This window comes from Armigeres subalbatus, chromosome 1 (genome assembly GCF_024139115.2).
Source record: "Armigeres subalbatus isolate Guangzhou_Male chromosome 1, GZ_Asu_2, whole genome shotgun sequence".
Lineage (NCBI taxonomy): Eukaryota > Metazoa > Arthropoda > Insecta > Diptera > Culicidae > Armigeres > Armigeres subalbatus.
The window spans coordinates 13245584-13262021 of record NC_085139.1 but is presented as its reverse complement, the minus strand read 5'-3'; the positions used below and the strand labels follow the sequence as shown (position 1 = coordinate 13262021).

Genomic DNA, 16438 nt, shown 5'->3' with positions numbered 1-16438 from the left:
ACGTGAAAATCCCGAGCAGCACACAAGTTGTAAATAAGTTTCTCACACTTACATATATACAATTGAAATGAAATGGTTCTCGACAGCGATCCGACGGGCACAAGAAAGCGATGTGGGCATCGAGCAAGATCTAGATCAAGAAGACGATTTACGGACCCTCCGTAGACTGCGTGGATGGCGACGTACAACCATGGATCGTGGTGAATGGAGATGACTGTTGTGTACTGGTGAGACCTCTCCGGCCTCAGGCTAAATAAACAAATAAATAGTCTTTGGCGACAGTGTACAACTACCTACCCCGTGACCAGGGTGAGTTTAAGCCCTACGTTGTTATTGGACAAAGGATGCTTCCCAACATAAACAACTGCTGATCTTGTTTTAAACTTATCACGTGTTTGAGGGTACAAAAAAGATCTCAGCTGCAACACAGCGGAGGTTAAATATAATAAGGTTTGAATTCTAGATGAAAAGGCCACCCTCATAAGTAACACGGAGTTAGAAATTGATTAGGGATTCTTTGAGTTATAACTGGTCCGTTGCTGACAATGTGACCATAATAAGTCTTACTCGACTGTTCTTCGTAACACATCACGTAGGTAGCAGGTTCAGGTTCAGTACTAAATATTCACATTATCCAGCAGTCTGACTTTACTGATTATTTAGAATTGCATTAAAAATTTAAAATATGGCAATGTCCACACATCTGATGTACAAGTTTCAGTTGCTTATTCAAATTCGAAATTGGGCTCAACCGGTAAATGAATCATTTCAACTATCGCATCATCATCAATGTAACACGTGCGAGCACTGTTTGACCTAACAAAACCCGAATAGTGGCTAATCCTCTTCAGTGGAAGCAGTATATGACTGTTAGCCAACGGCAATATAGAAGAGAGTAAAATTGACAAACATAACATACATCAAAACATTGTACCTACCCAACAGCGGGATCGTACTCGGGCGGCATCGAACTTATGCCGCGAAGCTCATTTAATTCTATTGTTATGACAGTAGTTTGGCAAAAAGAAATTATATAACCAACGATCATCTTAACTAGAATTCCAACGACGCTACAGCGGTACAGCCGATCGTAATTATATTAGTGCCATTTCAAGGGCTCCCTCTCGAACCCGCCATGTTCGGGAAGACCCCCGTCGGCCAGCCTGAAGTAGGTACCTACCTATAAAAAGTATTGACAAGCTTTTGCGCTACAAAGAGCAGAGACGCAGCGCGATTTCGCAAAGCGTTTTACCACTTGAGTCTGCAGCAGTTGCCGCCGCCTGCATTCGGTTCGGTACATGATGACGGCCGAATTAAACGAGGTCAATGGTCGTGCGCTGTTGTTGCTTCGGCGTTGCATCGCATGACAGCGCGCGGTCGGCGCAGATGACCATGGCCATGATCTCGCGCGCATGTATCAGTCAGTGGTGCCAGAGTCGACTCGGATCCGTGGCTATTTCCTAGAATCAAGAGGGCATCGAAGGGTGTAAAAGAACAGCGCTTTATCAGAGGTGATTATTTTTAATGCATTTTTATTTCAATTGTCGTTTCATTCAACTCTTCACACAACAGCTGTGTTCGACATGTTTAGCAGTTTATAGGAATGTGATTTATGCAGCTACTGCACTGGTTTTATTTACCATTTAGTTAGCATTTTTAAAAGTCTTAATTTTTTTTTTCAGAACAATCAACCTCAAGTAATATATGTATATTGTTTCACATTTCGCTTCCTTAAAGGTTTACGAGGGGGTTATTACTACGTTTGTTGGCTAAATATATTATATGGACGTTCTAGTAATTGAGAACATTTTCTTGTATGGCAAATTCAAAATTGCTTTTTTTACTTAACTCTCTTCTTAATAACTACATCAACGCGATCATAAATGATCATGAGCTTCATGTTTTGATTTGTCTTATTCCATACTTAGTGAGCCCTTTTTTAATTAGATTTCTTCGATTGATTTCTTGGGTTACTGATCCCTTAACGACTATACTTCCAATTTTCTTATACAATAAATGTCTGACGAATGCATTCTAACAAATTCTTTGAACGGCATATCTCTGTTGTTGCTCGCCGTATTTGATCGCCAGTTCTAATAGAAAGTAATTATGCAATCTTTAAACTTAGTCAGGCTTCGAAGTCAAGAAGGTGGGGTGCTCCATAGCCCCTTAATCTATTTCACATCTTATTTCTTGCAATCAAGAAACAAATATGTAGCTCGACTACTACAAAGTAGATGCCACATGTTTTATCAAATAATGAAACGTTCAGGAGAGCTAATAGAGGCTTAGAATGTTTGTATAATAACGAATTACTGAAGTTATCGTGTTAAAATGAAAAATAAACAATGTTTTAAAAATAATAGTCTTGAAATTTTGGAAGCGTTTCATGTGTATGTTTTGGCAGAATTACACTTTGACTATTTATGGAAACTTATAAATAATTAGATCTTTATAAAACAAAACTTCCGGAAGCAGGAATTCCTGAAATATTTTTAAGATATATATGAAAGATTTTTATTAGAATATTACAGTCGGTTCTCTACATCTCGATGTTCTATATTTCGATATCTCTCTCTATGTCGATGGTTTCCTCGGTCCCTTTAATCTACATATACATTCGGGCATTCTACATCTCGATAACCTCCTTTTCTCAATATCTCTCCATCTCGATGTGTTCTGATTTTAATTTGTTCAGGATTCACTCTCCTTATGTTGATATGTTGAAATTTTTAGGCTACTAGACCATCTTTGGACAATAATAAGCACATCAACAATAAGAAATGGCATTTGTTTTGTTGTCGTATTTCATAGCAACAAGCTTTTTCGGGTCTGCACCCTGTAGAAAAGAAAAGAATGCGAAAATGTTTAAACGCACCGAAAGATTGTAATTGTTTTATTGCAAATTTGTAAAAATGTACCCATAAAGGCTCCCCCAGACCTAAGCGATTTGATCGCCGCGACGGCGACAACTAGCCGCCGCGATTCTATCGTTGGGTCGCTGCAGGCAATGTTCTATTTACGCTTCCATACCAATGGCGACAGAATCGCTGTCGCCAAGCGATAGAATCGCGTCGCGACTGTCGCGTCGCGTGTGTTTGGGGAACCTTAAGAAGTGATTAATAGTTTGTTGCTCACTCAGAATCCAGACGCTGAATGAGATTGTTATGGTGGTAGGATGACTTTTGGCACAGTTTATCGCCTTAAAATGTCTCGGCATGATGGGTATAAGCAGCGGAAGCCGAGAAGTGGACGTCTGTGCTTTACACGTATGCCAAACATGTTCAAATTGGGTCGTGCAAAGATTGCTCGTAACCTGGTGCGTTCCATCAGAAAACTTGCCAAGGGCGTCAAAATTTCTGAGAAATCCATGCGAAAACCGTCATAGAAGACTTGCATGTACAGGGTATAGGTGACTCATTTGAAAATATTGCTTTCTTTGTTCTTTTGTTAGTCCGGTTCTCCGACGCGAAAAGCTTTTCAGCATCAATGCTGACGCCAACGGCCGCACGGACCGGTTCACTTCACCGAAGAAAATTGTGGATGTTCTGGAGAAAGTGAAGCTTAAATTCCAAATCAATCCGGCTGGTGTCACGATGTTTGGCTTAGGGGCGTCCAACGGTTTGAAACTACCGCCTGTTTTCATCGATGTTGAGGTTAAAATCAATACATATCGAATTGTTTATAGATATTTTAAAGAACCAAGTGCTTCCCTGGGGGAAGGCCAAATTCTCCGAGGATCAAAACGTTGTCCTACAGCATGATGGAGCGCCATGTCACACATCCAATCGACCCAGATGGCAGATGGCAGTCAATGTCGGAGGACTAGGTTCGAAAGGCGGGTTCTAGCTCCGGCGTCGTCTTGAGGATATTATTAATAAAATAAAGCACATATTTAGTAAATTTGTTTGAAAAGATATAATAATGATAACTGAACTCGAAAATTACTTGGAGCAGTTCAAATGGGTTTTAAAAGAAATAGAACCAATTTTCGCATTATTTTCTGTAGTACCCATTTCAATTTTCCTTCCATTACACGATCTCGACCTATCTCGCTAGTCCCTTCAGTAGAAGCAGACGTATTAGAACGCTAGAGGCGCTACTATCCTATAGAGTTATTGTGATCAACATGATTCAACCATAGTAACCCGAATTTTGCATAAAGAGTTCAAGCGGTACCTTGAATGTCAAATTTATTGTTTTGGTTTACTTGTGCCGAAGTAAGAAATAGGCTACTGTGATGAAAAACAAGGAAATTCGACACATAAAACACCTCCTTGATGAAAACATATTGATCACAAGATATGGAGCGATATTAGCATCTACTGTCCCTTCAATATCGAGATGTGGAGAGGCGACTGTAGTAGGCTTTCCAGAAAGAAACTCTAGATGCATTTTTTCGAAGACACAAAAACAAATGTTTGAAGCAATTTTTTTGCAAAGAAGCGCATGTAGGAGTTCTTTTATTGTCTTTATTAATGAGGTTTTCGGCCCTAGACCGGTTCACCTCAAAATGTAGAAGTTAGTTTTATCAACTTTAGGTAAATTCCTTGAGCAAAATTATTCCGGAACAAATATTATTTTCTTCCTCTGTCTTGATTTTTTGTGGCTTTATTTTATTATTTGAAATTTGATTGGAAAAATAGATAAAATATTAAGCTATTCAGAAAATTCTTTAAAAAAACTTATAAGTTTTACGATTTTATCAATTTATCCATTTACTTTTTATTCACTACCCCCTTCGTTATCCAAAGACCAGCATGGTAAAAGAAGGAATTCGTATTTGTTCCGGCCTTAATAGATTTGAAAAATGAGTCCTGTTTTAGATTTGCTTGGCATTAGTAGCACTAGTTGTTTATATGACTTTATTCTGCGAAAAGATTTTAATAATTACGTCGAATAAAATGTTTATTGAAATTGTTTAGAGACATTATTAGTGGACCTTAGCCTGCCATCGGCTAATTCCGGCACATGGAAAGAGAATACGGGAAAAGATATGAGAAGGATCACTCTAATCAAGATCGAAGGATCAGCAGACGAAAGACAGTGGGTTTTGGACCATTTTCTTTTTTCTCCACCACGTTAATTCTATTCCAGGGCTGCCCAACGTACGGTTCGCGGACCGGATGCGGCCCTTGGGTCTATTTTTTGTGGCCCGCGGCGTTTAATAAAAATACTTCAGAACCGGCCCGCAACTTTTACTGATTTAAATTATTGGATTATCGTGGATTATCGAAGCAACAAACTTTCTTCTTTCGGGCAAACACGAAGTGGAAAATTGTAGCGCGGGCCAGTTTTGCTGTTACTGAGTGTCGTCGCGTCCACCCATAAACGAAATCGTTTCAAAACTGACTTTTTTAATTTATGAAACGGATGAAAATCATTCCAGAATGGTGAAAAAGTTCTCGTAGAAGATTTGAAAACTACGTCACGTGGAAAAGCCTTCTGCTTCAGATTCTAATCTCTCGCAATTGATAAAAATATTGATGTGCAAATCACAAAGGAACAGCTTTGCTTTGATCCCAATGAGTGGAATGACTACCGGAAACGGCCTGAGGGAAACTGGCCTGCAGGATCTCTCTTATGAGAGTCTATGAGCGAAAACAATCTTGAAGTTTTGACGCCCATCATTAAAAAAAATCAACTTTATCATCGCGGGGGAGCTCCATCATTACCTATTAAAATGATGTTGACAGAAATGGAAGCAGAATACAGATATTTACTGGATTATTAGTAAGTTCGTTGACTGAGCCGTGGTACCATGCTTGAGAGGTATCACGAAACATTCTCAAAATGACTTGAACATGAAGCTGCAAGGCAACACATCGAACTTTTATTGAGCAACATTAAAGCTTTTGAAACAGAATTAACACTTTGGCACAGTTGCTGGTAAAATCGAAGCCCTTCAACTAGAATTTTCTGGCCTATTCGCTGATTTTCAAGAAAATAGAAACGAAATTTCCATTTTTTTTTCGACTCCGTTTACTAATGTGAATACTGTAATTGAAATGTTTCAAATGGAGATTATTGACCTCCAATGCAACGACGAGCTCAAATCTAAATTTCAGGTAGAAACATCTTTCATAAGCTCTTTTTCAGCGCTTTTCAAGAATGAAAGCCGTAAAAAACGAATTTCAGTTGCTGATTACGAAATCAATAAGCGTTGGCAGAGTAGCAAACAATCCAATGTTTCCTATGCCATTTTTTGAACAAAAGACCTGTACATAAAACAAATATAAACATTAATCTTTGTACACAATAAAATCGTGTTTAGTTTTTCACCATCCAGGAAAAATGAAAACAATATTATTGATAGTTGGCATGTAAAAAAGTACCGAATATTTTTTGGCCCGCCAGCAGATGTTGATTCTGAAAATTGGCCCATGGCTCAAAAAGGTTGGGCAGGCCTGTTCTATTCTATCTTTAGTTCTGAGCGTTTTTAGAAAATTCAAGCTGATTTGGTTAAAAGTAGACTATTGAGTTCTCCAAATGAATAAAAGTGTGTTTGTAAGGCCCATACGACTGGAAATCGTTTGACGGAAAATGTCGTTTTGTAGAACAGGTCATTTAGTAGAGAACAGTCGTTTGGCCGAAAAGATCACTTGGCCTAAAATGCCGTTTGGTCAAAACGGTCGTTCTGCAGAAAGGAACATTTTGACCTAAAATGTAATTTGGCCAAAAGGCTCCCAAAAATGTTGTTTGGCAGAGCAATAGTAAATATGAAAAGCGTGAAGTTTTCACTTCTCATTCTATCTTTTCATTATCAACTTCTCACAGCAAGAAGTAAAAATGAGAGTTGAACATTAACAAGCGATAAGTAAAAAGCAAGAAATGAGATGGAAGAAGTGACAAGTATTAAGAAATGTGACTTTTTATTTCTCACTGTAAAAAGTGAAATGAGACATAAGAAGTTAGACGTCTCATTTCTCATTTCTCGCTTTTCACAGTGAGGAATAAAAAATGATATGTGGGAAGTGAGACGTCTTACTTTCCTGCTCTGATATCTGATTGCTCACCTCTAATTTTTTCAATTATCATTAATCGATCGGCCAAATGACTTTTGGTCATATGACTCGCCCAGCCAAACGGCCCTTCAAATAACCAGGTTGGCCGAACGACATGTTTGGCCTAATAACCCAGCATGCCTAATTTGGCAGCACGTTAGCAATGAATATTATTTTTTGATTTTTTGAGAAGAAAGGATTTTAATTGAATAACACAAAATATGAACCTACTAATAGTTTTCGTTCCTAAACACCTAGCCTTAGTAGCACGCTTATTGCTCCGCCATTTCGTGTTGTTTGCTATTGTCCGCTTTGATAGTGAGTTTTTCTGAGCCAGCGTAGTACCGATCCTAGGTAATATATGCTCTGAGTAAGCCGATACGATACTTGGAACGTGAGAGCTTAGAATGAATCGACACGCGTGGGGAGTGTCCAGGCCTTGTGGCTGTCGAGAACAACCAGTCTAATGAGCCAATTCATTCAAAGTTAATTGCCTATGTTCCGGTTGTGCATATGCATAAATCGAGATTCAGACATAGTAAATCTAATGAGTGTTTTAGATACACCATCGTTTTCTTTCCTCCACAGCGATGTTAAATAGCAGGCACGAAAGACCATCGTCATGGAGCAACGCGCTACGTGTTACAAAGGGACTCAAAAACGCCCCAAACTACGCACATCACCCGATCTTTCGTCGTATTGGCTAATCGTGTAGGTGTATCCGTAAATTAGTGGGGATACATAGGGCCAATGAAAAAGATCTCTATCCTAGGCGGCAATTCGCTTCAGCTTGGACCTGACCCAGATCAGATTCCAATCGACTTCATCTTTAACTATGTTGAGGTTTCGTCGCCACGAGCCCCTGGGTCTACCTCTGCTGTGATGTCCTGCCGAGTTTCAATCCAGCGCTTGCAGATTTCGTGTTCGCTCTTACACAATGTGAAGCCATCAATTTCAATTTACTCTCAGTATTCAAGATTCAGCTTTGTGTCCATCACGCCTGAATTATAAAACATTGGTAGACAGGTCACTTGAATCGGCCATGTAAATCAAATTGGAACATTCGACTGTTTTCACGCCAAGCTTCTCGTAGCATAAGCTAAAATCTATATAAAAATCCAAAGAATGCTTCATAATAGTGAATCAGCACATGGCGCCTTCATTGAAACATAAGAAAAGCGCTTAACCTAAAAAATGTCCATCGTATTGGGGTAAAATGTAATAAATGAATGTGTCTAAAAAGTGGTAGCAAAATTACTCCTTGTCTCTCGAAATTACAATCATTGGCTCACTGTATTCGGCAAGGCTTAGAAATGTGAAACACATTTTCTAAAAAGCTAACGACCAAAGCGGTTAAGAACTAGAGATATGCCATTCTTTAAACAAAATTACACAAATTATCTCATCAGACTTTTACAGTACATTCGAATAGAGTTTGGATAAGTTAGATAAATAATAGCTATTCCAAGGGTTGCAAAAAAGATAAACTCTGTGGTGGGATAGCGACGAGATTCGCTTTCGACGGGCTAGTAATAATCAGTTGCAATAAATTATTTGAATATGAGCTACGCATAATGTAGTGGCATAAATAAATATCAAATTACTACGTATTTCATACAAAAAAAAACGAAAAGAACAAAATATGAATTCTCAGTGCGCGTACTTGCTTTGCCGCGTTGTCTTGAGCCACGCGCGACGCAAGGAAGCCAAAAGGAATGTAAACAATCATTAGCGGGTCCTCATGGAGGTTCGATTTTAGTCTTCGCCGATCACCAGGACGATGGGTGGTTGCTCGATGGTGGGTTCTGCTGCGATTAGGCAGGGGCTCATGCTCCCTGGTTCTGGTCCATTATCATAGAATTCCAAACTGGGCTCGCTGTCGACGGTATTGCGTTCTCCCGCTAGCTCCTGGTGTACCCGTTTGCCGAAATCGGGATCTATTTCGATTAGTTTTTCCAGAAGTTTTTCACGGTTTGACTCGGGCCATTTAGTTGACCAATCGTTGAACAATTTGACCTGCAATATTGAAAAAGAAAAGTTTAGCCATTTTAGTTCTATCAATTAATTTATAAATGTAGATTTTTTCACTTCTTTTCCCTTCATAAGGCAGAAGAAACTAAACAATGAATCAACAGAAACAACAATAAGACACAATGCTCACATGGTACTAAATTAAACTCAAATGTATGAACGTTATACAGTAAACAGTTCATTTAAACACATTTTAAAAAATGTAGCAGTATAGTTGCCACAGTCTTAGAAGCGTGACAAAATGGTCGCAATATGTTTGCCACTGCGTTGCAGTTTTAACAATAAATTTTTGAAATACTTTTTTTTACCAATAAAAAATTTGAATAATTAAAAAAAAATGGCTTTTGCTCTTTTTGGAAAAGATGCTTAATTTTGATACGCATAGTTAAGTTTGCCATTTAGGGATTTTGCGCAAAGGAAGTTAAAACAAAGTGTGTTACATTTTTTAGTAAACAATCTTAATATCAAACAAAATATTTTCCATATCTGTTTTTTTCTCAAAGGACCCAGGGTAAAAACTGCGATTTCGTCGAAACTTTTGGACCGTTCTTCCATTATGATTTTATTTCAAAAGTCTTCTGATGCGTCAAGACTGAAAAAACAATCAAAAAGACGAAACCTGGAGTTGCTGGGGTCCCCCCCGGGGAACCTGTAGAAGGGATTATTTTAGTCTTAGCGCCAAAGCTAATCATACCATCATACCATAATTTTCGATCAGGAAGCAAGGTATGAATTAAAAAATGGACCATTGACGATTGTGACCCCTTCTGGGACCTACTTATTTCCCTAAGTGAACCTGTAGAAGGGGATATTTCGCCAAAACTAGCCAAACGACGATTTTGTTAATAGCTTCCTATCAGCAAATCGTGAAAATATTTTTTTTTTCGAATTATCTTAAAGAAGCATGAAAAATGATACATTCCAGTTCCTGCGCCGTATCCAGTCATTCGATGGCATATCTTTCATGGTTTTGACTAAGACCATGTCCATGACTTTCGAGTTCCTCCTTGGAAATCAATAGAATATATCAGATATATTATCAGATTTTATGCCAAAACAAGTCATACGACGTCAAAACAAGTCATAAGACAAGTCATGGTTCTCCACAGTACAAATGTAAACCTGATTTCGTTTGTCCAACGGTGAAGTGTGGTATAGATTATGTAATTATGGTTTGTGTCCATCTTATATGCATGATTGGCTTCCTGATCGGAAACCATGAGAAACGCCCAATGCCTGGTATTGGCACTAAAACTAAAATTTCCCCTTCTATAAGTACTCCTGGAGCAACCTCTCCACAGTAGTTCCGTTCCCTAGAAGGGCGGTCATAAATATAAATTACGGAAGTTATACGGTAAAATGGTGTACTTTTAGTATCTTTCGGGTTAAACAGCCTATTTTTTAATTATTTGGTAGGCTCAGTCATTATCATACTTTACGAAGCCGATTTCAGTATTATATGCAAAAATCCAACAAACAACGTTCAATTTACATTCTTGAGGAAGATGCGTGGGTGTGAAGATGCTTGTTATTGTGAAAGTAGTAAACGAAAATAAACCTGATAAATCCACCTTAATCCATGCTAATGCCTTTCTAGTGCATATGGAAAAAATGTATTTTTGCCATAACTTTTAGACCCATTGTGCGATCTGGCCAATTCTTATTAGAAAACAAAAGGATATGATTCCACGTGGAACGCAACTTGTTCCGAGCAAATCGGTTAAGTCTAGATCAACATTTGAAAAGGGCGTAACAGCCAAAATTTATTCCTTCTGATTCTTTGTCCACATATATAGCTAAATGTGTAGACGAAGAATCAGAAGGAATAAATAGTGGCTGTTACGCCCTTTCCAAATATTGGTTTATAAGTATAAGTGCCTAAAAATAAGTGAGTTTTTTTGCGCACATACATACGCACACATATACACGCACAGACATATACCATCTGGTATCTAATACTATGGATCTCCGGCCATCCTATAACAGTTCGTTTTTGGAACAAACGCATAGCCTTTACGTATACTTAGTATATAAGAAAGTGGGCCCTCCTTAGCCGTGCGGTAAGACGCGCGGCTACAAAACAAGACCATGCTGAGGGTGGCTGGGTTCGATTCCCGGTGCCGGTCTAGGCAATTTTCGGATTGGAAATTGTCTCGACTTCCCTGGGCATAAAAGTATCATCGTGTTAGCCTCATGATATACGAATGCAAAAATGGCAAACTGGCTTAGAAACCTCGCAGTTAATAACTGTGGAAGTGCTCAATGAACACTAAGCTGCGAGGCGGCTCTGTCCCAGTGTGGGGATGTAATGCCAATAAGAAGAAGAAGAAGAAGAAGAAGAAGTATATGAGAAAGGCAAAAAGGTTTAATATATCAATTTAAAGTTAAATATAATACTATTATACCACGATATTCTCAGAGATGTCAGATGCTTTTCAGTCTCATAAAGCTAATCATGATAAAGAAAACATGATACTCGTGTTCATCAATTTGGTATTTTTTTCCATCGATTATTTATTTCCAAGCTCAGTCGCAGACTATGGTAACTGAAATTCCATTAAGGCAGCAGCCAGAAATATTAATACACTTGAAGGATATTCAGAAAGAAATTATAGTACACGATTAAATTGAGCGGAAAACATGATATCTGTTGAACAAACATAATTTTGTTATTTGTTTACACTTAGCTTTTTCGTGGACGGTTGCAGCTGAAATAGCCGTTAAATGACAGATTAGACTGTAAATATTTACTCAGAGGATATTTCTGGAGAGGATTTGAAGGGGAAACATACTTTCTTAGTGGATGAAGAAGATAACAAAATTGAGTAGAAAATTGTATTTTTGTCAAAGAAACATAGTAAAGTTATTTGTTTACCATTTGCTTGGTCGCAAACGGTCGCAGCTGCAATAGCCTTTAGATGACAGATTAGAGTGTACGTATTTACTCACAGGATGTTTCTGGAGGGGATTTGAAGGGGAACCATACTTTCTTGGAGGATGAAGATAACAAAATTTAGAAGAAAATTGTTTTTTCGTCGAAGAAACAAAGAAAAGTTATTTGTTTACCATTTGCTTGGTCGCAAACGGTCGCAGCTGAAATAGCCTTTAGATGACAGATTAGAGTGTAAATATTTACTTAGAGGATGTTTCTGGAGGGGATTTGAAGGGGAAACATACTTTCTTGGAGGATGAAGATAACAAAATTTAGAAGAAAATTGTTTTTTCGTCGAAGAAACATAGAAAAGTTATTTGTTTACCATTTGCTTGGTCGCAAACGGTCGCAGCTGAAATAGCCTTCAGATGACAGATTAGAGTGTAAATATTTACTCACAGGATGTTTCTGGAGGGGATCTGAAGGGAAAACATATTTTATTGGTGGATGTTCATAATGAAATTCAGAAGAAAATTGTGAATTTGTTCATAAAACACATTAGAGTTTTTCGTTGACCATTTGCTAGGTTGCGAGCGGTCCCAGCTGAAATAGCATGTAGATGTAGATTAGAGTGTACACCCAACCAGAAAATGCATGATTTTATGACAATCGTGCATGAATTCCATGCACAGATTGCATGAGGCTGAGGCCCATGCACAGATTGCATTAAGTCGATATAGCAAGCCATTGCATTAGGTATCTGGTCACGAGAAAAAGGAACTAGGTTTGTGTTTGTGTCTACATAGAATCTATTTTTAAACTTCTGTCGAGGAACGAATTCTTTACACATACTTCGCCAACCTTATTTGCTTACAAAAAAATTTGACAGAAATCGAGAATTGAACCTATGCCGTCCACCAAGCCTAGCGCTATCCGGCTGACGCGCTTGCCATCTGGGCTATACACTAGCTGAGAGAAGTAGTGTTAGAAGACTATTATAATCCTCGTTCTATACTATGTGAATGAAGTAGAAGGGTAATAGAGATAGCAAAGGGCGATGAAAATGGAATTGGCTCTGCGTCCTTGTCCACCATCAAGTTGAACGGTGTCGGGAAGATTGTGTGAGTCGTAGCTATGCTAATGTACACGATGCATATATTTGTTGCTGGAGGAGCTAAAGAGAGTCGTTTAGATGTGTTGGTCGAAACCAAATAAACCGATTTAATGCAATGAGTTGACGTAACAAGTATAACATTCTGTGAGTGGTTTGCATGCGAGATTTGATGCAAAATGATTAATGCAAAGAATGTCACAACTTTTTGTTTTGCGTGTAAATATTTACTCAGAGGATATTTCAAGACGGAATTCAAGGGTAAAACATAAGTTTCATGAGGTATGCCAACATTTTCACGTATAGTTTATTTAGCTGGATTATCTTAAATTCGAAGCCTTATACAGGTCATATTACCTCAAATTCTACAAAAATGATGATGGCATCTTATATGGTATACCATAAAGTAGCAGTTTAGGGATAACTTGTTGAATTTCGATAAATTCGTGTTTTTGGATTTATGACCTATGGGGGAACCACTGTGCGCTCCCGGGGTTAAAGTCGTCTTTGGTCCATTTTATATTCATACCGAGCTTCTTAATCAAAAACCATGACAAAAGAGCCGTCAAATGAATTTGAGCGAAAAACTGAAATGTTCCCTTCTACAAGGAGGCTCACTCATCCAGAAATGCTACTAGAAGTTGGGAACTATGGTCGTATGCTGACAGGGAAGGGGGGATTCGCCCTCTCCGGAGGTGCAAATCTGATCGCGCGTCTGTTCCCCATGTTAGGGGCGGCTGATCATCGTTCGAATGCCAACGAGGGACTCTAAACTAAGACCAAGACCAATAACGATGCCGGCCACGTTCTCACAGTCAATTAGGATAAAGAGAGGAAATTAGTTCGACACTCATTGCTACAAGAGACCGAGCACTGGAAAGGAATAGTATGTTAGTTGGGAAGGAAATATATTGGAAATCGCCTTGGTAAGCGAATAATTATTGCATTTGAACGACGCCACATTCATGATGATACAAAAACGGTAAAGCAACGCGTGTCTTACGTTTTTTCCCCAAGGATTGATTTGATATCTTAACTACTTAGCGACGACAAAAAAAGCACTGCACAATGCTTGCTCGAAAGCTACTCCGAAAAAACGCGCACTGAACTGATTAACTTTATTACCGCCCGCACAATGCAGAACACAATATTTCGGCAGATCGCGCGATCGTTCTGCTGTCCGGAACAAGATAAAACACGCACTGAACTCTCTGTACTTACTTGCTCGATGGCTACAGCAAACTATTGAAGAACGCGCTTTTTTCAACCGCGCACGACAGCGCATGAGCCACCGAACACAATATAGATATTTTATTTCATTCCCGACTACTAAAACACGCACTGCACTTACTTGTTCGATGGTTACTTATACTACCGGCCGCGCAATGCAGATCACGCGATCGTTCTGCTATCTCAAACAAGAGAAAACACGCAATGAACTCAATAAAATGTTCAATAAAATCTACCCGATAAAAATAAAATGTTGAATAAGATGTTAAGAATATGCTTCCGAACTTAAATGTAGAATCTAAATGTTCGGAAACCTCCATTTGAGAGACATGAAGGATTTTTTCCAAAAAGCTCAGTAGCTTTGTTTCAAAAGTCATAAAAGCCTACTTCTAAGTGTCTCAGAAGCCCAAAAGCCTGCTTTTAAGAGGCTTAACAGTAAATTAATATTTTATTCAAAAATATTAATAAAATAATATTTTATTCAAAAATAGACTTCATTTGATGTAATTGCAACCATTACGTCAAATCTACTTTGTTTTTACATGATCGCAAATGTACTGTAATTTAAAATACAGCACATTTGTTTATTTCCATGCTCTAAATATGAGCATCAAAATAAACGATTATTTACAAAATATTACCGACTGATGCCTATAAGGAGCCTTCGGGTTTTTGCCTTTCTCGTACAACTAAGTTGTACCGAAAGGCTATCATTTCACTCCGAAAACGAACTTTTTATAGAAGCCTCTGAGACCCATAGTATTATATACCAATCGACGAGCTGAGCACATGTCTGTCTGTCCGTGTGTATGTATGTGTGTATGTGTGTGCACAAAAGCTATAAAAAACATTAGACAAATTAATCCTCAACCGATTTTCTCGCAACAAGTTCCATTCAACAGGGGACAAAGCCTTGTTGATCACTATTAAATTTTATAACGATCAGTCATTGCGTTTAAAAGGAAGGAAGCCTCCTTCCAAGAGGCTCGAAAGCCTCCTTCCAAGAGGCTCGAAAGCCTCCTTCCAAGAGGCTCGGAAGCCTCCTTCCAAGAGGCTCGGAAGCCTCCTTCCAAGAGGCTCGGAAGCCTCCTTCCAAGAGGCTCGGAAGCCTCCTTCCAAGAGGCTCGGAAGCCTCCTTCCAAGAGGCTCGGAAGCCTCCTTCCAAGAGGCTCGGAAGCCTCCTTCCAAGAGGCTCGGAAGCCTCCTTCCAAGAGGCTCGGAAGCCTCCTTCCAAGAGTCTCGGAAGCCTCCTTCCAAGAGGCTCGGAAGCCTCCTTCCAAGAGGCTCGGAAGCCTCCTTCCAAGAGGCTCGGAAGCCTCCTTCCAAGAGGCTCGGAAGCCTCCTTCCAAGTAGCTCGGAAGCCTCCTTCCAAGAGGCTCGGAAGCCTCCTTCCAAGAGGCTCGGAAGCCTCCTTCCAAGAGGCTCAGGCCTCCTTCCAAGAGGCTCAGGAAGCCTCCTTCCAAGAGGCCTGGAGGCCCCCTTCCAAGAGGCTCGGAGGCCTTCTTCCAAGAGGCTCGGAAGCCTCCTTCCAAGAGGCTCGGAAGCCTCCTTCCAAGAGGCTCAAGCCTCCTTCCACTAGGCTCAGAAACCTCCTTTCAAGAGGCTCGGAAGCCTTCTTCTAAGAGGCTCGGAAGCCTCCTTCCAAATGGCTCGGAAGCCTTCTTTCAAGAGGCTCGGAAGCATCCTTCCAAGAGGCTCGGAAGCCTCCTTCCAAGAGGCCCAAAAGCTTCCTTCCAAGAGGCTCGGAAGCCTCCTTTCAGAGGCACGGAAGCCTCTTTTCAAGAGGCTCGGAAGCCTCCTTCCAAGAGGCCCGGAAGCCTCCTTTCAAGAGGCTCGGAAGCCTCCTTCCAAGAGGCTCTGGAAGCCTCCTTCCAAGAGGCTCAGAAGCCTCCTTCCAAGAGGCTCGGAAGCCTCCTTCCAAGAGGCTCGGAAGCCTCCTTCCAAGAGGCTCGGAAGCCTCCTTCCAAGAGGCTCGGAAGCCTCCTTCCAAGAGGCTCAGAAGCCTCCTTCCAAGAGGCTCGGAAGCCTCCTTCCAAGAGGCTCGGAAGCCTCCTTCCAAGAGGCTCGGAAGCCTCTTTCCAAGAGGCTCGGAAGCCTCCTTCCAAGAGGCTCGGAAACCTCCTTCCAAGACCCAGTCAACCACAGATCGTATATGAAAGTATATATTTAATCGCTTATATTGCAGTTTTC

General features: G+C 39.8%; 1 protein-coding gene across 3 annotated transcripts in view; it reads right to left on the bottom strand.

Annotated features, from left to right (window-relative positions):
• Nucleotides 1-1515: 1515 nt before the first annotated feature.
• Nucleotides 1516-16438, bottom strand: part of LOC134221986 (uncharacterized protein C14orf119) — a 36751-nt gene continuing 21828 nt past the window's right edge. For all 3 annotated transcript variants that reach the window (XM_062701145.1, XM_062701157.1, XM_062701151.1), the window contains one exon: nucleotides 1516-9020. In XM_062701145.1, coding sequence (XP_062557129.1) covers nucleotides 8760-9020 — 261 coding nt within the window. In that variant the 3' untranslated portion in view covers nucleotides 1516-8759. The remainder of the gene's footprint in view (nucleotides 9021-16438) is intronic.